We start from the raw sequence: 18,030 nt of genomic DNA on the forward strand, positions 1-18,030 counted from the left end.
AGCAGGAAGCGGAAGTTGGTAACTCTAACCTCTGCAGAACCAGAATATATGGCAGCCAACACAACTACGTGCGAAGCTATATGGCTTAGAAAATTGCTTGTGAGTTTGTTCAGGAAAAGGATGGAGGCGACTATATTTTCTGTGATAATCAGAGTAGTGTTAAATTCTTTGAGAATCCAGTATTTCATGATCGGTCGAAATGCATTGATATCAGATGTCACTTTATCAAAGATTGTGTTCAGCGTGGGGCAGTACAGTTGTAGTATGTCTCCACAGGAAATCAAGTAGCAGACGTACTCACAAAAGCTCTAGGAAGAGCTAAGTTCATCTAGTTCAGGGAGTAGATGGTTATGGTAGAGAATCCGTTTCATTAACAGAAACAAGTGGTTTCTCAGTTGCAGTGGCAGGAAGTTGTAGTGTTGGCAGTGGCAGGGTCAACAACAGTACAGATGCAAGTTGCAACATTTATGTAGTAGTTGGTGAGCAGTGATGTCAGACATTAGCAACGTAGAGGGAGATGTTACAGAGAAGGGTGATGCTTCAACAAGTTGCATTGCTAGAGCACATTCCTTGTTAAGAGGGAGTGTTGATTTCTGGTAGCATCAGATGTGCTCTAAGTCTCAAAATTTGCAGGGAGGCTTGGACACATCCATTCCACAATACCCAGAAATTGTTTTGGGAAATTCCACATGGAGACAGTTTTATTAAAAGAAGTAATTATTTTTAATGGGTCCCTAAGTCTAAACTTAGGAAATTAAAATAATTAAAGGGTATTAATCTAACTGTGGGTGAAACTTCTAGAAGAAGACGAAGATCGAGTCCAAATGATCTGAGCCATTGATTAGAATCTAATCTGGGTTGTTGATTCTCAACTGGAGGATTATAAGAAGGACTTCGATGGGCATTTGGAAAACACACCAAGCAGATACTCAATTACCCGAGTAAGATCGATTTTCTCACTGGTCGAAGTTTAGCAAGAGGAAATCGATTCAAAGGGAGAGTTGCAGGTGAGGAGGAGAGAGAGGGTAGCAACATCAGTCAGGAGTGCTGGAGCAGAAGACGCAGAGCAGAGAAGGGACAATGCTGAGGCTGTGATGCAGAGGGACAACGCAGAGGCTGACGTGGGGATTGCGCAGTCCCCACGCAGAGGCCGACACAATGAGATGCAGAGGGGGCAACAAATCCTCTCTTGGATCAGAATCTCGTCGAGAAGTGTGAGGGAGTTGTCAGTAAATTTCTCATAGAGATTCCTCTTCTATTCTGCTAGTTGTATCTTATACATGAGATTTTTTACTGAAGATTAATAAAGAAACCCTCATCTGTTGCACTGGTTTTCCCGCATTGAGTTTTTCCGTGGACAATTGTCCAAAAATAACTGTCATTGTGATATTATTTTTCTTTGCATTTGCTTTCCGCAGTATTTTAATTGTGAAGGCTCCAGTAGAATTTATTTTGATATTTGCCGTAGAAACACTGTGAATAACTTATTTCTGAATTAATAAGTAGAAGAAATAATATCAGTCACCCAGTTGGATTTATATTTGAAATTTTCACAAACCCTTCAATTCATAGGTGTCAGTGACAATAGGTGGCAACAAAGGGGTATGACTTCATGGCTAAGTTGCATGGTTAGGGGACCTGCTAATGGAGGGAGCAATCATGGAGGTATGAGCTACCCCATTCTTCGACCTGCATGATTGGTGCAAATGGCGAAGGAATGTGACATATCATTATCACTGAGCAATGTGTAGGGCTGTTGTTTTTCTGGCTGTCCAAGTTAGAAAAAAGGTTCTCTTGTAGGATTACCCATTATGGTGGGTAACAATCATTGTGGGACCATGGAAGGCCTTTGAGTCTTGGGGCCATGGTAAAATTTAATTGCAATAAAATCTGCAAACCCTATTTTAAATGCAACTAATAGAAACAACAAAATTCAGTTTTTATATCTGCATTTTCATTAGAGAAAAAAGCAGGGGCAGATTTAAGATACCTTGGAATGTGATCTCAGATAAATGGGCACAAGAATCTGGTCATCAGTTCCTCGAACCTTGAAGATGGGTTGTAGCCTTTTAACTTAGATGCCAATTCCACCACATACAGCACACGATGATCTCCAAACAATCTCTAAGCTCACTCTAAATCACATCTCTTCAATGCTGCTCCAAAACGCCAATGCTCAATGAGAGATGTGTGAGGCAAATAAAGAGTGGGGAGAGGGTGTCTCAATATAGTTTGCTTTTAGAGATTTACGGTTTATGTAAATCTTTAAAAAATGAACTTTTCCTTGAATTATGTGTGTTGGTGAGGAAAACGGACCAACTTATTTGAGTATATACGGACTCAGCGGAGTCATAGCAGTTTACTACTGAACTAGCCAAGTTGTACATTGACTCGGCTGGTTCAGTACCAAATTGATCCTACATTGATTAGTGGCCGAGTTGGTATGATTTGGGGTCAGCCCGGTCCACACAGCAGAGTCTGAGTTGACCAATTTGTAAAATAATGTGTGCAATATGAGGGGTGACAGACACCATTTAAAAATTGTATGGCCTACCATCTTTGGGTGGAAGCGAAAAGAATTATATTATCTACAATGGAAAACACATTTAAGGTAGACTGTAAATGATTGAAAAGCGAGTTGGAGGAGCTTTGGATGGATTTTTGAAGGCAAACATCCACATATATGATCTACGAAATAAAATTAACTAGCTCACTAATGGAGTCGATTGTTTCAGATGTGAAGTAGCAAATTATCAAAAAATGAAATCTATGAACAAAATCCAGAGAGTGCAAAAGTTAATGTGGAAAATATTGATAACTTTCTACGAGGAAAAGAAAAAGAAAATTCTCTTTCAAGAAGCAAAAATGATGCGATGTTCACAGAAGTTAAATGACTAAATGAAAGTTTTTGAAAATCAAGTGGAAGTTATCGACAAAAAAATGTCTAGAGACTATTAAAATTAATTATCAAAGTGTTGCTGCTGATTTATTGGTGGACACATCAAATGAAGTATTTGATGGAGCTATCAATTCACTGCTCAAGGTTAGCATGGAATGCTTTGAAATGGAGATCAAGATAAAGTATCCTATAATTGAGTCGTATTGGTGTCCCAATTATGAGGGCTGTCCTTCTAAACATACAACTTATCAACATCCTCATTGCTCTGAGCTAAGAAAAAAAAATTGCTTACATTTCAGAGAATTAAGATTCCATTGCATTGTCCTTTTGGAGATATAATTGGATTCATGATAAGAAAAGTCCCATTTGAGGATCCTATGAACAATATTTCTGATAAAAGTCAACCTAGGATGGATTGATTTTTCTATGGTGCATTACTATTGCTCCAAGCTTGAACAACATTTTCATCTCGTTTCTTCGTCTGCTTCAAGGATGAAGCCTTCCCATAGGGGAGGTCATGTAATATACCCAATTATTGTCATTGCACTTATTATCATGTTGGCTGGTGTCCATTAGGATTGTCATGCCTGTTTTTGATTGCATGTAACCATATCTTTGTAACCTTTATGTTTATATATCTGTCATTGGGACTACATGTCCTTGTGTCTTTACTTATAAGTGCCTGTGCTAGCTGAAATTGTTTTCCATTTAGAACTATCTTCAATGTGGCTTTAAAATCAACTGCAAGTTCTGTTCCTTCCCAGTTCTCAAAGTTCAAATGGGTTTTTGGTTGTAAATTGTCTAACTGTCTTGTGTTTTCTAGGCATCAGATATTGGTGATATACTTAGACATTGATTTCTAGAACTAAAAGCTTTTATTTATCCAAGTGTCATTCATTTGCTTCTGTTTCAAGTACAGGGTATGGAGCTTTATCCTCGAATAGGTAAAAACTTTGACATCAAGGTCTTCACAAATTGTCGGTTTGGAATGATGTCTTGGGCAGTTCTTGCAGTAACATACTGCATAAAACAGGTAATTGAAGAACCCAATTAAGATTATACGGGCATATGCATTGGGCATTTGAGTATAAGAAATGATAGCTTTTGCAGTGTTATATTACATTATCTTGCTGTACATGTGTGATTGTGACTCAAAAAGTGCTGACTGCAGTATGAAGAGTATGGAAGAGTAGCAGATTCCATGTTAGTAAGCAGTATATTGATGTTGGTGTATGTAACAAAGTTCTTCTTGTGGGAATCTGGCTACTGGAACACCATGGATATAGCTCATGATCGAGGTGCACTTAAATATTCAATCTATCCACTGTTTTCTAAAGTTGCATGGTTTAGGTAGATTGCTCATTAGATCAAATTTATTGTTCATACATGACTGACAGAAGAAAAAACACTGGAGTATTTTTCCAGTTTATGCTGCTATTATATGAGATGCAGTTTTGAGATTTGAAGTTGGTTATTTAGGACATAGCTTGTTGTAGTATTCTCTATTTATCGTTCATCCAAGCATGCATCTTTGTCTACTCCTATATCAGATTGTTGGAATGCAAGGAGTTCTTCATATAGGGTGATTTCACACCACCGAAGCATTGATATTATTAGATATGTTTACTGAATATGATAGATGAGGATTTGCATTAGCTTGCAAAACAGAGCATAACATATTATGTAATATGGATTCTGGATTACCAAGCTCAGATGATGACCCTATACATCTATTTGCATGCTGAACTACTGTTCTTAGTAATGTGAATTATGTAAGAGAAAGAAATGGAAAAGACGCAAGATTTGAGTTGTTCCCTTGAAGAGGCTGTAAGAATAAACAGGTCATAAAACCTTTTCTTGTTTCCTCAACTCTTGAATCAAGCTCAGAGACTTATAGTTGTTGCTTCATCCATTACCATTCTTCCTCTATATGTTTGCTTTTGATTATTATTATTATTATTATCATTTTTTTGTTCAGTAGCATCGGGAGGTATTCCCACATGCCTAAGTCAGACTAGAAGAATTATGAAAAGTTAAAATGTTATTTTATTTTTGGAGCATCAAGCCAGCCCGGGAAGACAAGTCGGCCCAGCTCATGAAGGGGTGTGTTCCTTGGGTTATTTCATCTCCATTTGACAAATATAAATATATGATTTGATGCCTCATTCTCTCATCAACGAAAAGCAAGTCTGAGATCTGTTTTTGGAGCTTATCTTTTCTATTTTTATCTCTCTCTGTCTTGGCCGCATATTTGGAGAAAGAAGACCGAGTTTATCAGTTGTTAGACCGAGTGATTTGACTGGGTGCTGACCGCAGAACAGGCCGAGTTTGATGGTGGGCCCCAGTATTGCAGCAAATAATGCTGCAACTCCTGAGACTCCCTTCTTTACTCTTATCAACCCGGTAGGTCGTAACAAACTTGGAAGCGACGGTGCTGTATGCACAAGTACTAGCTCTTGCCGCAGCTGTCACTTGGTCAGCTGGCACAAGTCCGCTAGGAGCTTAAGCCAACTTCTATGAGCTCTGAGAAGAAGCTTTTTAACTGATGGACGAAAGCTAACTCAAAGAAGGCTGATCTACTTGCAGAAAGAAACTGGAAAGCTGAAAGGAAACACAAACCCTAGCAAACCCTAATTTTACCAGCTAGCTCTACTGATGCAAGAAAGAGGATGCAAGCTACTGAAAGAAATGCCATTGACTTCTAAGAAGGTAAAATGCATGTGTTTAAGCTACTTCTACAGTAACATCTGAAAAGAAACATCTTTTTGTATTTTTGAATAAGTTGTCAGAATTATCATGCATGTGCTTTGACTGTTTTGATTGTGCAGAGGTGGATTGGCGAGAGGAAATGCTTGCAGAAGGTTGGAAAGGTTCAAAGAGGGCCTAAGGGTCCCTAGCACCCTTTCAGTGAATTTCACAAAGTTTGGCTATCAAGAAACCGCGTTCGTGAGCTTCTACAGGAAGTCTGCAGGGGTTCTACAGGATGTTCTGAAATGGGATTTTGGAGGGTGGATGGAGGGAGAAAGGTGGAGAAAAGAGTATGGAGGTAGGATAAGGGTGTGAGGAGGTCGAGGACTTGGTGGATGGAGCTGAGGAGAGATGAAGATGGCTGGATTTGTTCAAGGAGGAGTAAAGCAATGTTGCACAAAAATTAGGGTTATGTGAGCAAATGGCAAACGTGAGGCAAGAATCCGCGTTAGGGGATGGAGCAGATGGGGTTGATGGAGTATGGGCAGATAGAGAAGTGGTACGGGTGCTCTGCAAGTTGTTTCTTCAACTGAACCAACGAAGACTTGGAAAATCAGAGACCTAATTACGTTAACCTAATCTGTCTAGCTAACAGTAAAGAGAATGAACAGAAGTTTATTTGCAATGAAACCATGTATACTAACTATGCAACGAAGCAATCAAGAATCTGAACAGGTAACCAACTTCTGCAAATAAAAACCGAACACTAATGATTGCATGGCGAAGCAAAGACAGTGTTTTTGGGGGCAGCAAGATCACCTTGATCCCGGCTCCTGATCCCACTGAGGGAGAGGTGAAATCAGAGGTGCTTGATGGCCTTTTTCTGAAGCTCTTCCCTGTTAATAACCTATCAACTCAAGCTGAACATAAAAAGCCTTTCTAATCATCAACAATGACCTAGGTAATCAGCGAGATTTTAATCTACTTAACAGAAATTATTTTGCAAAGACATAAAGAACAAATAACAATACATAAAGGAAGCCTTGGCACTTGGGTTGGGTCCAACCCCAAGAGCTACAGGCTCCTAAAGAAAACTCAGAACTGATGCCAAGTAAAACTGCTCTTCATTCCTCAAAAATAATCATGTCACAAGAAAGTTATACAACAGTAGCTACAAAAATGAGCTGAGATAATGATAGCACTATAGTGCAAAACCCAACAGTTCCAAAAGTAAACTACGAAGGCTGAGGCCTTCCTATTTATACACTACGAGGGTCCTAACAGCCCTCCTTAACTCAAGGGACTCGGCTGTTCAAACTGCCAGTAAACAGTCACTCTTCACAAAGCTGCTCGGCTGCCTTTAGGATTCGTTTTGGTGGCCTGCTGAGCTCCGAGTTGAGGGTGGAGATTTCGAGGAAGGGCCATTTAATGCAAGAGACAACCTCCCTACGAATCCTCACCCTTGCTTCCTCATGCTTGGCTGTCACCTGGCTCATAATTGCTTGGCTTTGCTCCAAAATTTGTCCAAAAAACCTGAAATAACCACGTATTAGCCTCCTTGGTAAAGTGACCACCCTTATTCGTTCAAATAACATAAACATACTCAAAAAACATGCATAATCTATGAAAAATGGTGGATTGATCAAGGATAATTAGGCAAAGTGAGCCCAATAAGTTACCCAATCAACGTTGCAGGAAGCGCCCCCCCCGGATCCTAGGCCGGAATCGCGCCCCGTACGGAAGAGTTCCGGAAGCGCCCCAGGAAGTGCGATTCCAAAATTTCCGAAGCGCGATTCTGATTTTTTAATGCGCTTCCTGGTTTTTATGAAGCGTGGGCCCCGAAGCGCGCTTCGGATGCCCGAAGCGTGGCGCTTCGGGCCCGGAAGCGTGCGCTTCACGCAGCGCTTCGGAGCGCTTCCTCCAAAACCGCGTGGGCAAGGAAAAATACGTCATTTTTTTAAATTTTTTTTTAAGTTAACTTAACTTAGCATTGAGGGGGTGGGTTAGGGTGAGTTTAGGGTGAGGAATGAAAAGAATAAAGCTCCCATTCATTCCTCATTTTCTCACTTTGAGTTTATGAGAGTTGGAGAAGAGAAGAGAGGAGAGGAGAAGAGAAGAGAGGAAAGGAGAGGAGAAGAGAGGAGAGCTTGGAGGAGTGAAGAAGGAGGAGCTAGGAGAAGGAGGAGGAGCTTGGAGCAAGAACTTGGAGGACTTCATCTACAAGAGCTAAAGAGGTAAGTTCAAACCCCAAACTCCCTTGTTTTTTTGAAAAAAAATTTGTATTTTTTTCCTCCCTCTCCTACTCTTTCCCATTGTTTCTACTTGCTCCTTTATTTACAGGTTGTCCACCACCTATATCCATATTCCAAGATGGTGTTCTTTTGGCTTCTATGTATCATTCCACTCTTGGTTTTAATGATGGCAAGGGTGAGGAATAGAAGGGAAGAGGAAGGGGATGAACTTGGTCCTAATAGTAGTGACCCAATGTATGATGAGGAGGAAGGGTTTGAAGAGGAAGGGGATGAACTTGAAGGGGACACTGAAGCACAAGATGGGAAAGGTACATCAACACCCTTGTGGAACTATGTGACCAAACTTGATGGGGGAAAGGGTGGTGGATCTTACAAATTTGTGTGCCCTCATGGTTGTCATGGAGGAAAACCATATTGTGGTTCATATACCCGTCTGAGGAGGCATCTTTGTGGGGTGCTGGACAGTGATGAAAAAAAGGGTTCTGTGGGGGTACAAATTTGCCCAAACATTTCAACTGAAGAAAGAAAAAAATACATCCAAATAGAGATGGCTGCACAACAAAAAAACAAGAAACAAAAAACTCATTCTGAATCAAGTGCAACCTCTAAATTTGGTAGTTGCCCATCTCCTCATGGTACTTCTGCAACCTCTGGAGGTAGAAGAACAATAGGGGATTTCCTTAATGTTGCTGGGAGGGATGATGTGGATGGAAAGATAGTCCGTTTTCTTTGTGCTTGCGGTGTACCATTCAATGTGCTTCGCTCTCCCTATTGGCATGACATGGTAAAGGCCATCAATGAAGCCCCAAAAGGATACAAGGCCCCCAACTATGAGAAAGCTAGAACAGTGTTATTAGAAAGAGAAAAAGCTAAGGTTCAAAGAGCTTTGACACGTTTTACACATGAGTGGGTGGATTCTGGGGTATCCATTGTATCAGATGGGTGGACAAATATTAGAAACCAACATTTGATAAATGTTCTTGGTGTTTCTTCTAGTGGTGCAGTATTTATTGCATGTCATGACTCCTCCTCCATCAGTGCAACTGCACAAAACATTGCAGATCTCCTATTGAAATCAATCAAAGATGTTGGTCCGAATAATGTGGTTCAAGTGATCACAGATAATGCAGCAAATTGTAAGGCAGCAGGAAAAATTATTGAGCGTACTCATCCACACATCTTTTGGTCTGGGTGCCTGGTTCACACATTGAACCTTTTGATGCATGATATTGTGAAACACAAAGATTGTGGGTGGATTGCAGAGGTTTACAGGAAAGGGAAGCAGCTCATTAAATTCATCACAGGGCATACAAGGGTAAACTACTTCTATGGCACTTACTCCAAGTTGCAATTGCTTAAAATTGCAAAGACAAGATTTGCTAGTTATTACCTCACCTTTAGGCGGCTAGTGAGGGTGAGACAAGCTTTAACTAATCTGGTGTGTGCTGAAACATGGGATGAAATTAACATTGACACAGATGGTGCTAATGCAGTCAAGGACACTGTTCTTGACAATTACTTTTGGTCACAGGTTAAATATGTTTTGCAATTCACCAAACCAATTTATTACATGATCAAGTTTGCAGATTCAGATCGACCAGTAATTGGGGAGGTGTATGAGCAAATGGATAGCATGTTGGGGCAGATTAAAGACATTGTTGAGCCTAGAGATACCACCTTGTACAATTATATTCGTGTAGAGGTGCAAAACCGATGGGAAATGCTAAATATTCCATTGCATGCATTAGCATATGTTTTGACACCTAAATACTATACTATCATCCATCATGGCTTTCAACACCAGCACCTGGGGGGGGAAGCAGGAAAAAACCACACCAAGATAGAGAGGTTCACGAAAAATATATGGCTGCATTGAGTAAATTAATCCCTGATGAGGAGGAGGCTGCATTGGTACGGAGACAGGTGAGCAACTATACGCTCAACACTGGTCCATTTGGGAGCATGCATGCAATTCAAGATCGAGAGACTTTTTCTGCTCTTGAGTGGTGGAACATGCATGGAGGGGGTACTCCACTTCTACAGAGTTTGGCATTGCGGGTGCTATCACAGGTGGTAAACACTTCTTCTGCAGAGAGGTGTTGGAGCTCTTATTCTTTCATCCACAGTGTTAAAAGGAACAGGTTGAATTTAGACCGGGCAGAGAGCTTGGTTTATGTTCATTACAACTTGCGATTGTTGTCCCATTACTGTGAAGATGCAAAGTCTAATAAAGACTTGTTGATTTGGGACAAGAATCCAGAGGAGCCCAATTTGGAGGATGGAGTGTTGCGACTAGAGCAATTAGAGGATGCTCTTATCCAGGTATGTCCATTGTGGTATGAATTTTCCAATTTTCCCTTATAAAGCATTCCTCTAATTCATGTTTTTAATTTTTTTGTTAACTAGTGTTTTTTTTTTTTTGCATGAATTTTTTGAGCGATTCTAGGATGATGATGACCGTGTTGATATGCCACCACCCCCACCCCCATCTGGTCCCTTGGTTCCTAGGTTCCATGGTTCAACACCAACAACAGGGGGTTCTTCTTCATCAGTTTCAGTGCCACGACTTACACAGGCACCATCTTATTCATTGCCACCACGTGGAGGCCCGCCACCACGTTCTATTCGTGGTGGAAGGAGGAGAGATTAGTAGATATATTCACAATCTACTACTTTTTGTCATAGATTACTCATTAGACTTGTAGACTTGTGAATTTGAATTTTGAACCTTTTTGGCTTGGCGGTGACCAAGTGACATATTTTGTAAACATTATTATTTGAATTTTGGACATGACAAATGTTGACAGTTGCTCACTTGCTAGATAAATCATAATATGCTCTATGTTTTATGTTTTATAATATGCTTAAATGTTTTATGTTTTATAATATGCTTAAAAATTTGATGTGTGTTTGTAATAGCTAGAATATAGATGATTGTTGTACATACTAGTAACTACAATGGAATCATGGATGCCATATCTATCTTGATTTATGCAAAAATATGCATGTTTTCATGTCTTCTACAATTAATTTGGTATTTGGGATGTTTGTTTTGAGTATAAATGCAAAAAAATATATATATATATATATATATATATATATATATATATATATATAGCAGACGCTTCTGCGGACGCTTCGCATCCTAGATTTTTGGAAAATGACGCTTCCGCGCTCCCGCTTCCGCTTCCGCTTCGCTCCCGCTTCGTGCAATATTGTACCCAATTCAGGGCTCATCATCACCCCCTTGCTAAATGGGTTGCTCATCCTCTGAGCAACTAGTCCAGCTCATCATCCTTTATAGCTTTGACCGCCTCCCTCACGTCCCAGGCCTCCGCGGTGATATCTTCTTCCTGGTTGTGGAACCCTGCTTTCCTTTCCACTTCCTCCCACTGTCTGTCTTCCTCCTCCTCCTCCACTCCTTCTAGCAATCCTAAAAGCAAAGGAGGACTGAATTTCATGCCAATCCAATTGGCCTGCAGATTTTGCATCAACTGTTTGTAGAGAGGTACCCTTGCCAAGGCCTCCCTCATTCTGGTGGGAGAGTGGTATTCTCTTATCTTCAAGCTGTGAGGCAAGGTGTTCCACCGCCTTGTGCAGGCATGCAAGTAGTTTTCCCCCAACACTCTCTCCATGTCCTCAAAGTGGGCAATAGCTTGAGCCTGTTGCTCAATGTATTCTGGTAAATCTCGAGGGCTGTTGGCCAAGTGCTTGTGGGCGCTTATCACTGCTGAGGGGTCATCCGACTCTGCTTTGATCATTAGTGGCTCACTGAGTTCTCTGCTCATAATACTGCGGACCTCTGCTGCTCTCTTTTCCTCATGATTCAATTAAGAGGCCATGGCCATAAGTTGGACATCTCCTATCACAGTGTTGGGATTCCATGCATTCATGTTTGGAAGGGCTAAGTTGTGCAAATAAAACTCTGATAATTTGGCCCTGTCCTCTTATGAACTACTGCCACATAAAGCTACAAATTGATTATAATTTTGAAATGGAGTGATGCCCCTTTGGGCCAAGGTGTTGATCTGAAACTGCAACCACTGATCCTTAAGGTATAGGGCGTATGATTTGGCAGGCTGCCTACACTACAGAGCTTCCATCGCCCAGCTGGCCATGTAGGCCAGTTGGGCCTCCTTTTCTTGTACCTGTTGTTTCAGAGACTGTATCTCCTGGCCTGCTTGCAATTCCTTCTCCTGTAGCTGTCTATTTAGTGTCTCAATTTCAGCCTGCAACCCATCTCTTCTCTGCTGTTCATTAGGGGTTTCTTTGTCTGTTGTGGGCTCTTTCTGTTGCTGTTGTTCTCCTAGGATGTGAGGCCTGTCTTCCTTCTTCTGTCCCTGTAGCTATAGCTGCTGTTTAAGCAGCTCGTTTTCTTCCTGTAGCTTGGCCCGCTGGCTGCTCTCCACATGCTGTACCATAGCCAATTCCTTTCTCGCCTCTTTGAGTTGTTCCTCCAGGGGACCTATATCTGCCACACCCTTGGACTTAGCGATCTTCATCCAAGTGTGGGTCCTCACTCTCTCTTCTTCTAGTGCAAGGAAAAGTGGCACTGTGAATTTTTGGGGAATGATCTTTCCGGCCTCTAAGAAGTTATAGTAGGAGCCCAAGCTGGGCTGGGGGCTAGGTTCCACAATGTTCTCCACCTTTTCTTCCTCTTGTAGTGATTTAGCTGCCTCCCCTTCCATTTCTTCGGTCTCCTTTAGCCTAGCCAGTGTTTCTTGTAGAACAGTCTCAGCATCCTGTAGAGAGGCCTTTGTGTCCAACATTTTCATTCTTTCCCTCCAGGTGGATGTCTTCGGGCTTCCCCGTTCATAGGTGATGGATTCCTTTGAGGGAGACCTCTCCTTTTGTGTAGCTGGGGTATGTAAAATCGTGATTGGCTCTTTTGACGGTGGCTGGGGTTTGCCAGTTTTTATCCGCATGCTCCTTCTTGCCTTAAAATACATGGAAGGCTCCCTCTTTCGCTTCCCTTTTTGCTTTGGAGATGTGCTCAAGGTAGCCAGCACAGCTGCTGCCTCCCTGGCCAAAATCTCAGGCAATTTTTCCTTTTGTTGCCCTCTTTCCAGACTTCCTGTAGAAAGTCCTGTGTCGACCGTTTTCAGGCTTCCTGTAGACACTGTTTTCTGGCTTCCTGTAGAAACTGTTTTCGCTGTTTTGGTCTTCTTGGCTGGGGGTGCCTTCCCTTTTAATTTTGGTGTGGTTGTCTTGGTTGTGTCTTCACTTGCTTGGACTTTTTCAGCCCTCTCTGCCCTGCTCTGCAATCGTTTCTCCCTTGGTGTTTGTGCCTGTTCCACCCACAGTTTTGGGCTCAGCAGCTTGGCCTTTCCCTCGTTTCTCTTCTTGTTCTTTCTGTGGTGGTTTGTCTTGTGTTTCCTTACCCCTGGCTTTCTCTTCTACCTCAATGTGTTCCCTTTCTTCACTGCTGGATGAAGTGAGTTCCTCGGCCAGAATTCGAATATCATCATCCTTGGACATGTTGCGGAAAATCTCCTAGGAGAGAGGGACAGTGTAGGTATGGAGGGCATCTTCCACTAGAAGCTTGATAAGCCCATGATGGGCTAGCTGATCAGTGTCCTTTCCTTCAATTTTGTGTCACACTCAATTAATGATTGTAGGAGGAAATAGGGGATGCTTAACTTTTTTTTCTGGAGGTAAATCTATCCCATGTCTGAGTTCGCTCAACAACCGGAAGTGATAGCCGTAAACAATACTGAACCGCCCCTCACAGGTAATGTATTTCATAATCTGAAAGCTGACTTCGCTCCAAAAAGGATGTAGGCTGGCTCTCCGGACCCCATTCTTATCTTCTGAAAACTGTTCCTCTGGTAGGAAGAATTCTTTCTTGGCTTTTTGGCCCAATGCCCTCTCCTCTTTGCTCCAGGGTATCCCTAATGGCAGATCAGTAACCCGACTAATGAGTTGTGGGGTAAGCTTTAGGGTCAACCCTCTGAAATTCACAGTGGCCAGTGTCTTTGATTTAGGCTGCAGGGACATTAAGAACTCTTCTGTTACCTCATCGTCATGACCTTGAATTCTGTCACAAAAGGTCATCCAATTGGCACGGGTGAAGAGGTTCACCACCTCGGGAGTTTCACGCAATTTTCTGGAATCCGAGGGTTCCTTTCTGATAAACCCTCCTGGCATGGTGAGAGTGCTCTGTTTTGGTTTGTGCTCTGATCAGAAAGGGAAATTCTGTTTATGGTTTCCTCCCTTGAACTTGAAGACAATATCCCTCAGGTGTTTATGTTTTAACCTTGCACCAGTTCCCTGGTTTTAAAAAACTCGACTGTCCGTGTACAGAAGGAAGACTTTGGTTTCCCCAGACAGAGTGCAGAGCTCAATTTCTACCCCCTAGCATACATATAACCATGTAAAATTCACATTTTTCTTACACAGGTTAGCCCTGACAGTGATTTACTTTTCTACAAGAGGAATTTTTTCAGGAACCGTGGAGAAAAACTTGGATGCAAAACCAACGAAGAAATTTCATGCAACCACAAGTAAGCTACTATTTTGACTCACAGGCAGACTTGTCTCTAACCATCCAATTCAAGACAGCTCAATTCACCATGTTTTCGACATATACCATGCATGGGAATGGTGTTTTCGAGCCTACCTCTCTTCGAAACTCCAATTTCAACGCAGAAAGTCTAGGTTTCTCTGCTCCGGGAGGCTATGTCGTGTTTCCTGTAGAGCTCCTTCCTGTAGAACGCTTTGCCGGCTTCTGGAGGATGTTATGGCGCTTCTGAACGAGCCTGGGACGCGGGAGAATTTTGAAACAGGCCGAGAAGCTCGGGCTAACAGACTGCGGAGGAGGAGGACGCGTACTTCGCTGAGAACGGTTGCAAGTGTAAATGATAGCGGTTAACGTGAGTTCTTCGGCCGAGCATTTTTGAATTACGACGCAATTCATGGCGAGGGGGTGAGGTGGCCAGGCCGATCCGTTAGCCAACGTCACAACCATCATTCCTCTGCATGTCTTTGATCACCATTACCTTTCCTCTTCCATTAACCACCGCCACCACTGCCAATCCCGCCGATTCTCCCTGACTGGACACTTCCCACGGGTCGGCTGCACGTCTCTTTGGCGAATTCGAACGTAACCGAGCTCGTTCGGATCCCACGAAGCCATTCGACTGACTATGGGTGGTCAGTTGACTAGCCACCGAATTCGTTCAATCCGAACAATTCACAGACATGTAGTTTTCGGAATATAGTCTATGCGATTTGACGAATAAGGTTAGACACTTACCTGTGTGGCCGTGGACGTGTTCTGCAGGCTTCGGGACTTGGAACGACGGCTTTGCTCGCTGCTGCCTCATGCACAGGTGCTGGAACTCCTCCTTTCATTGGTTGATGTTGTATGCACGGCTTTGGGACCCGATTCTCTGGTTGTAAACGCTGCATGCACAGGTTCTGTCTGATTTCAGTTGTCAAGGATGTGTTCACGTCCAAGCGGAGCTTTTTTACATGTCCCCTGTGTCGATTTTAGCGGCTACTGACTCCAGAGTATGTGCTCCAAACGGATCAGGTGCTACAGGATTCCTGTAGGATATCCTGTAGCTGCTTCTCCTGGAATGTAGGCTTAAACGAGCAGGGTTTTATTTGCTGATGAACAGTCCTGATGGAGCTTTGACAGGTAGAGTGTGCGAGCCTTTGTGTGCTTGATTTGTCACTTGGAAAAAAAATTCAATCTGAGGAAAACAATATTTCTTGCATGACTGCAGGGACACATAACCAGATGGTTGCAATGGCAGTGGAAAGAGATGAAACAGGTGATGGATGGAAGAGGGGTGGCTGCAGGCCTAATCAACAGACCTTAAGCTTCAAATCCCTTTCCAAAATCGAATTTTCCCTGCCCGAAGGCTCTACAGGATGTTTCCTGTAGAAATGCAGAACTTCCTGTAGAAAGCCCCAAAACTTCCTGTAGAAAGCCCAGAACTTCCTGTAGGAGGTGGAATCTCGACCCGAATGTGTTCAAATCCTGGGAAAGTGAGTGGCTATGTCTGTAAGGATGTCCTGTAGCCTGGTACAGACCCCTGTCTTTGTTTTGCGCGACCTTCTTTATCTGGAATGTATTCCCTGCAACCTGCAATAATTTTACAAAGATTAGCCCTGTTTCTTTTTTCTTTTCCTTTTTTTCTCTTTTTTTTTTTTGAGAGATAGCAGGGGTGCCTCCATGAGGTTTTCACCCCCACTATCTGCCCTGGGCGCCTCAGAGAGGTTTTCACCCAAGGATCTTTTTTATTCCATTTCTTTATTTTCTGAGAGACAGCTGGGGCGCCTCCATGAGGTTTTCACCCTCACTGTCTGCGCTGGGCGCGTCAGAGAGGTTTTCACCCAGGGATATTTTTATTCCTTTTTTTTTGATGATCACGGTGTGGGTGGAATAGAGACAGAGCCCTGCTCCACTACCAGCAATGATTTTTCCAAAGTTTCAATGAACTCTTGCCTCGAAAGGGGTCTTTAGTAGATTTTCAATCGATGCCCATTGACGAGCATGGGGATGGCCTCTTCGTCACTGGTCCTGATAAGGACTGAACCATTGTCATTGCATTTCTCCACTGTATATGGTCCTAACCATCTTGTCCTCAGCTTTCCTTTGAAATCCTTGTATCTTGAGTCATACAGCAGCGCCCAATCTCCCGTCTGGAATTGCTTTTCGTTAAGGTGCCGGTCATGCCATATCTTCCTTTGAAGTTGAACTACTTCTGAGTGGAGGAGGGCCTGCATTCGCTGTTCATCTAATCCATTCAGCTGCAGTAATCTTTCACGTTGAGCATGGCTGAGATCTAGGTGCAGCTGAGCTGCCACCCTCAATGTGTTGTACTCAAACTCTATGGACAACAAATCTTTCTTCCTGTAGACCAGCTCGTAAGGTGTGAAACCTGTTGTAGTCTTCCAAGTGGTGTTGTAGGCCCAGGTGGCCTCAACCAGGCGATCTGCCCAATCCTTTCTGCTGCTGCTCACCACCTTAGTCAAAATCCCTTCCAATGCTCTATTAGTGACTTCCACCTGCCCATTTGCTTGTGGATGATATGGGGTGGAAGTCCTGTGCTTGATCTTATGAGCGAGCAAGTCTTCAATCAGGTTAGAGGTGAACTGGCTTCCTTGATCGGTGACTAACTCTCTTGGGTAGCCAAACTTGTAGAAGATATTTTCTCTTAAAAACTCAGCTACCTTTTCTTCTGTTGCTGATTTGATTGCCTTTGTTTCTGCCCACTTTGTCAGATAGTCGGTGCACACAATGATGTAAGACCTTTGCTTTGAAGGAGTTTTGATAGGACCCACAAAATCCATGCCCCACTTCTCAAATGGCTCGAAGGTCACTTAAGGTTGGAGAGGCATTTCATCCCTTGGAGTCGGTTTCCCCATCCTCTGACATCGGTCACACTGGCTGATGTATCTTTTGACATCTTGGTGCAGAGTAGGCCAATAGTAGTTTGCCTGTAGAATTTTGAAGGCAGTCCTTTTTGCTGCAAAGTGGCCTCCACAAGGTCCGTCATGACAGGTTAGGAGGATGTCAAAGACTTCCTCCTCCCTAACACAATGCCTCAAGATCTGATCTGGGCCAAGTTTGAACAGGTTGCCCCCGATCCAAGTGAACGGGGCACTCTTCCTCACAATTCTGCTCTTCTCCTTTGAGGATAGATGCGAAGGGAACTGCGTTGAGACCAAGTAATTTGCTATATCAACAAACCATGGAGAGAGTACTGAGATAGCAAACAGGTGTTCATCTGGCATCTGGTCATCCACTGTCCCTTCTTCACCTGCAGGCAAATCCAATCTAGACAAGAAGTCAGCAACAACATTTTCCTTACCTGGCTTGTCGACAATAGTCAAATCAAATTGCTGCAACAAAAGTAACCATCTAATGATACGAGCATTGACATCAGGCTTATTCATTAAATATCTAATCGCAACATGATCAGTGTGTACAAATGTTTGATAACCAGTGATGTAGTGTCTGAACTTGTTTAGGGAATGGACTACGGCCAAGAACTCTTTCTCAGATACAGTATAGTTCATTTCTGCCTTGCACAGGTTTTTGCTGACGAAGTAGATGGCATATGGTAGTTTCTCCTCAACTTGTCCTAAGGTTGCCCCTATGGCTTTGTTCAAGGCATCAGTGTGGACGTGGAAAGGTAGGGCCTAGTTTGGACCTCTCAAGATCGGGGCGGACACCAG

The 18,030-nt window shown here is 42.8% G+C and overlaps 2 protein-coding genes across 2 annotated transcripts in view; both read left to right on the plus strand.

Moving 5' to 3' along the window:
* DWF5 (Ergosterol biosynthesis ERG4/ERG24 family) overlaps window positions 1-18,030 on the plus strand; it is a 212,123-nt gene that overhangs the window by 137,325 nt on the left and 56,768 nt on the right. Inside the window, exons 6-7 of the mRNA XM_089425493.1 lie at window positions 3,819-3,932; window positions 4,071-4,197. Coding sequence (XP_089281619.1) covers window positions 3,819-3,932; window positions 4,071-4,197 — 241 coding nt within the window. The remainder of the gene's footprint in view (window positions 1-3,818; window positions 3,933-4,070; window positions 4,198-18,030) is intronic.
* LOC149170265 (uncharacterized) lies at window positions 9,853-14,346 on the plus strand. The gene is made up of 4 exons (XM_089428073.1): window positions 9,853-10,161; window positions 10,286-10,469; window positions 14,024-14,079; window positions 14,239-14,346. The coding sequence occupies exons 1-4, from the start codon at window positions 9,853-9,855 to the stop codon at window positions 14,344-14,346; spliced, it is 657 nt and encodes a 218-aa protein (XP_089284199.1).

The sequence above is a fragment of the Pinus tabuliformis genome, chromosome 4_2, assembly GCF_031772625.1.
Source record: "Pinus tabuliformis cultivar Carrire ecotype Pingquan chromosome 4_2, CPIR1, whole genome shotgun sequence".
NCBI lineage: Eukaryota > Viridiplantae > Streptophyta > Pinopsida > Pinales > Pinaceae > Pinus > Pinus tabuliformis.

Coding starts and splice junctions, on each gene's coding strand:
- LOC149170265 (XM_089428073.1), top strand. CDS start 9,853: ATGCATGGAGGGGGTACTCCACTTCTACAGAGTTTGGCATTGCGGGTG. Junction 10,162..10,285: donor TAGAGGATGCTCTTATCCAG/GTATGTCCATTG, acceptor GAGCGATTCTAG/GATGATGATGACCGTGTTGA. Junction 14,080..14,238: donor TTGAAGACAATATCCCTCAG/GTGTTTATGTTT, acceptor TTTCTTACACAG/GTTAGCCCTGACAGTGATTT.